The 2,708-nt window shown below is 42.8% G+C and overlaps 1 protein-coding gene across 1 annotated transcript in view; it reads left to right on the top strand.

The window, feature by feature from the left end:
- Positions 1–2,708, top strand: part of LOC101852889 (PHD finger protein 14) — a gene marked incomplete at both ends in the record, with an annotated part of 29,599 nt that overhangs the window by 19,310 nt on the left and 7,581 nt on the right. Inside the window, 1 exon segment of the mRNA XM_013089734.1 lies at positions 1,651–1,760. Coding sequence (XP_012945188.1) covers positions 1,651–1,760 — 110 coding nt within the window.

A 2,708-nucleotide genomic window follows, 5' to 3' on the forward strand; every position in this document is an offset into this window, starting at 1 on the left:
GAGAAATGGATGTTTGTACAGGTGATTGTCTAACGCAGGTGAGAAATGGATGTTTGTACAGGTGCATTGTCTAATGCAGGTGGCTGTAAGAGCAGGTTCCATTTCATGTATGGCTACTCTCTTGGCTGTCTGGTCCTTTCATACTCTCTTGGCTGTCTGGTCCTTTCAAAGACTGTAACCTTCGCCGTAAATATAGGAACTTTTCATTTCACAGCTAGTTAACCGCATTTCACTGTCTTTTTTTGATGTTTCAGAATATTTTCACTTGCCATTTGCTGAAGAAGGAAATGTTCATTTCTCCTGGAATTGAAACATATTTACTAACTAAAGTAAATTTTCTCTGTTTTTAAAGTAGGTTTTTATTGAAGAATCACTGGTGACTCATAGATTATAACCAAGGGATGGTCTACACGATATTAAATCTTATTCTTTCACTGGGTTCTAACATAAAAATAAAACTTTTAATGTTCACTTTTGTTATTTTTGTATCCTACTCAATTCAGTCGCAGACGGTTCCGGTAGAGAAGCAGGAAGCCAGGAAGAAAGTTCAAGGACAGCCGCAGTTCACCTCGGAGTTCATCAACTATTTCATGGGTCAGAACTTTGTTGTGGTTTTCCCCCTTTTACTGATGCAGTTGCGCGCCCCATAAATTACTCGTGTCTTGGCCTATCTGCTGGGTTGTTGTATCTCTCTCAGTTCGGGTTGGCTCTGATAGGCAGGGTTGGAAGCCCACCTCGTAAATGATCTAAGTTGTGTCAATGGGGGTGTAAGAAACATGTACCCCCTGGGTCGGTGCCACTGACTGAAGTGTCTTTAGGCCATTCCCAAAGGGGGGACGTTTCTCGTTCTAATGCATAGTGGAATTGTAAATGGGCTGATCCAACATTGTTATGCTCATAACTGTGCCTGAACTACAACAGGGAACTGCTGCTTTTTTTTTCCTGATCCTTACTGTCTTCATTTCCTCTACTTCTTTTGTACGTTTGTCGTACTCTTGTGACCCACTATTTCGGGGGGTGCCTTGATAGTCGAAGCAGACTTTGTGCTGCTGAAGCGAGAGAGGTGAGCAGAGTAAGCCTGATTCCCTGTAAGGACTTCTCTGTTGACATCCACCCCTTGGCGCTCATATGACCTTATGCAGTTGCGAACGCCGTAAAACCTCTACTAAAACTTTTTTAAAATCATGTACTTTTTATAAAAAAATCTGCCCAGCTGTGGGTTGTTGATGACACCTGTCTGCTGCTTCTTCTACTTTTTTTCAGCGTTGTTCTTGTTGAGGAAGAGGGGGGGGGGGGAGATAAAGGGAATGGGGAAAAGTGCAGAAAGGAATGGATGGCCTATACCACTGTGTTTTGTCAGTTGTGAAGAATTATATATTTTAACAACTGCTGTAAGGTGAGTCTAATACGAGTAGCTGCCTTTGATGCCCCCCTCCCCATGCCTATTGTGCATGCGTGCGTGACACACACACATATATATATATACACACACTTAAACAATACATACACACACATGCACACACACACCTACCTTTGTACGTTAGGACATGTGAAACTGCTCTTTTAAGACCCTCTCCTCTTCCCAGGTAATGAACCCCTGTCCTGTCCTCCAGTAATGAACTCTCATATATTTCCATCTCCGAGGAACAGATCGGAACATCAAGATGGACAATCTGAAGCAGTCGTTGTCTGAGCTGACCAAACAGAAAGTCAAACTTCAAGCCCAGGAGAAATCCGTGCGCACTCAGTATGAGAAGGTGAGTTGTCTGTGGTTCTGGATATAGTTAAAGTGGGCCGATGGTGGGGGGTTCTGTGGTAGTATGCTTCAACAATTTGATCTTTCTGCTGGGACATTGTATCGCCTTCAGCACCAGTTGGCCCTGACAGGGAGCGTCGATACCGGACCTTTTACTAATCTAAACTGTGTTGATTAAGTGAATAACAACGGCTACATTTGATTTGTGAGATTATAGGATGAGGAATTTTTGTTTTTTAAAGAGAATTTTCTTTTTTTCTTTCTGTTTTTATCTGTTTTATTGGTTGTTTTTTTTTGCCAATTGAGATTTCAAATTTCAAGCAGCCTGGATTGGACCTGACTGACAGAGTTGAAGCAGCCTGCCTCCGGATTGATAGAAATTTTGTTAGTTGAGATGTAAAATGTAAACCTTCGTTGTGGATGGTTGGCGGGTGCTCAGGTGTGGTTTGGTTTGCTAATTCTTTCCTATCAAACATCTGTCGCCTTTATCTCTCCTCCTTCTTTCCTATCAAACATCTATTGCCTTTATCTCTCCTTTTCCCTTTTTTGTGTATGTTACTCTCTTGTAATACGTCTGATCTTCTTCGGCACTTCTACGACCTATTTGTATTGCAAGTGGCGTAGAGCTCGTACAAAAACTAAGAAAAAAACCCCTAGCCTTTTATAACCCACACATTGTCTCAGATTCTGTATTGCTCTCTCCTCCCTCCCCCCCCCCCCCCCCCCCAAAAAAAAATAAAAAAAAAAGAAAAAAGCTAAAAAAAAAAAAGAAAACAGCCTGGGGAAAACAAGGGGAGGACCCGTGACACATTGGGGAGATTTTTTTGTGGGGGGGCAGGGGGGAGAAGAAAAACACTCACCCCCCGGGGCCCAAATATAAACCGCGACCCCGGGGATGATTTTTTTCCCCCCCCCCCCCCCATTATTTACCCCCAAAAAAAAAAGGTGTGTA

This window comes from Aplysia californica, unplaced genomic scaffold (assembly GCF_000002075.1).
Source record: "Aplysia californica isolate F4 #8 unplaced genomic scaffold, AplCal3.0 scaffold01030, whole genome shotgun sequence".
Lineage (NCBI taxonomy): Eukaryota > Metazoa > Mollusca > Gastropoda > Aplysiida > Aplysiidae > Aplysia > Aplysia californica.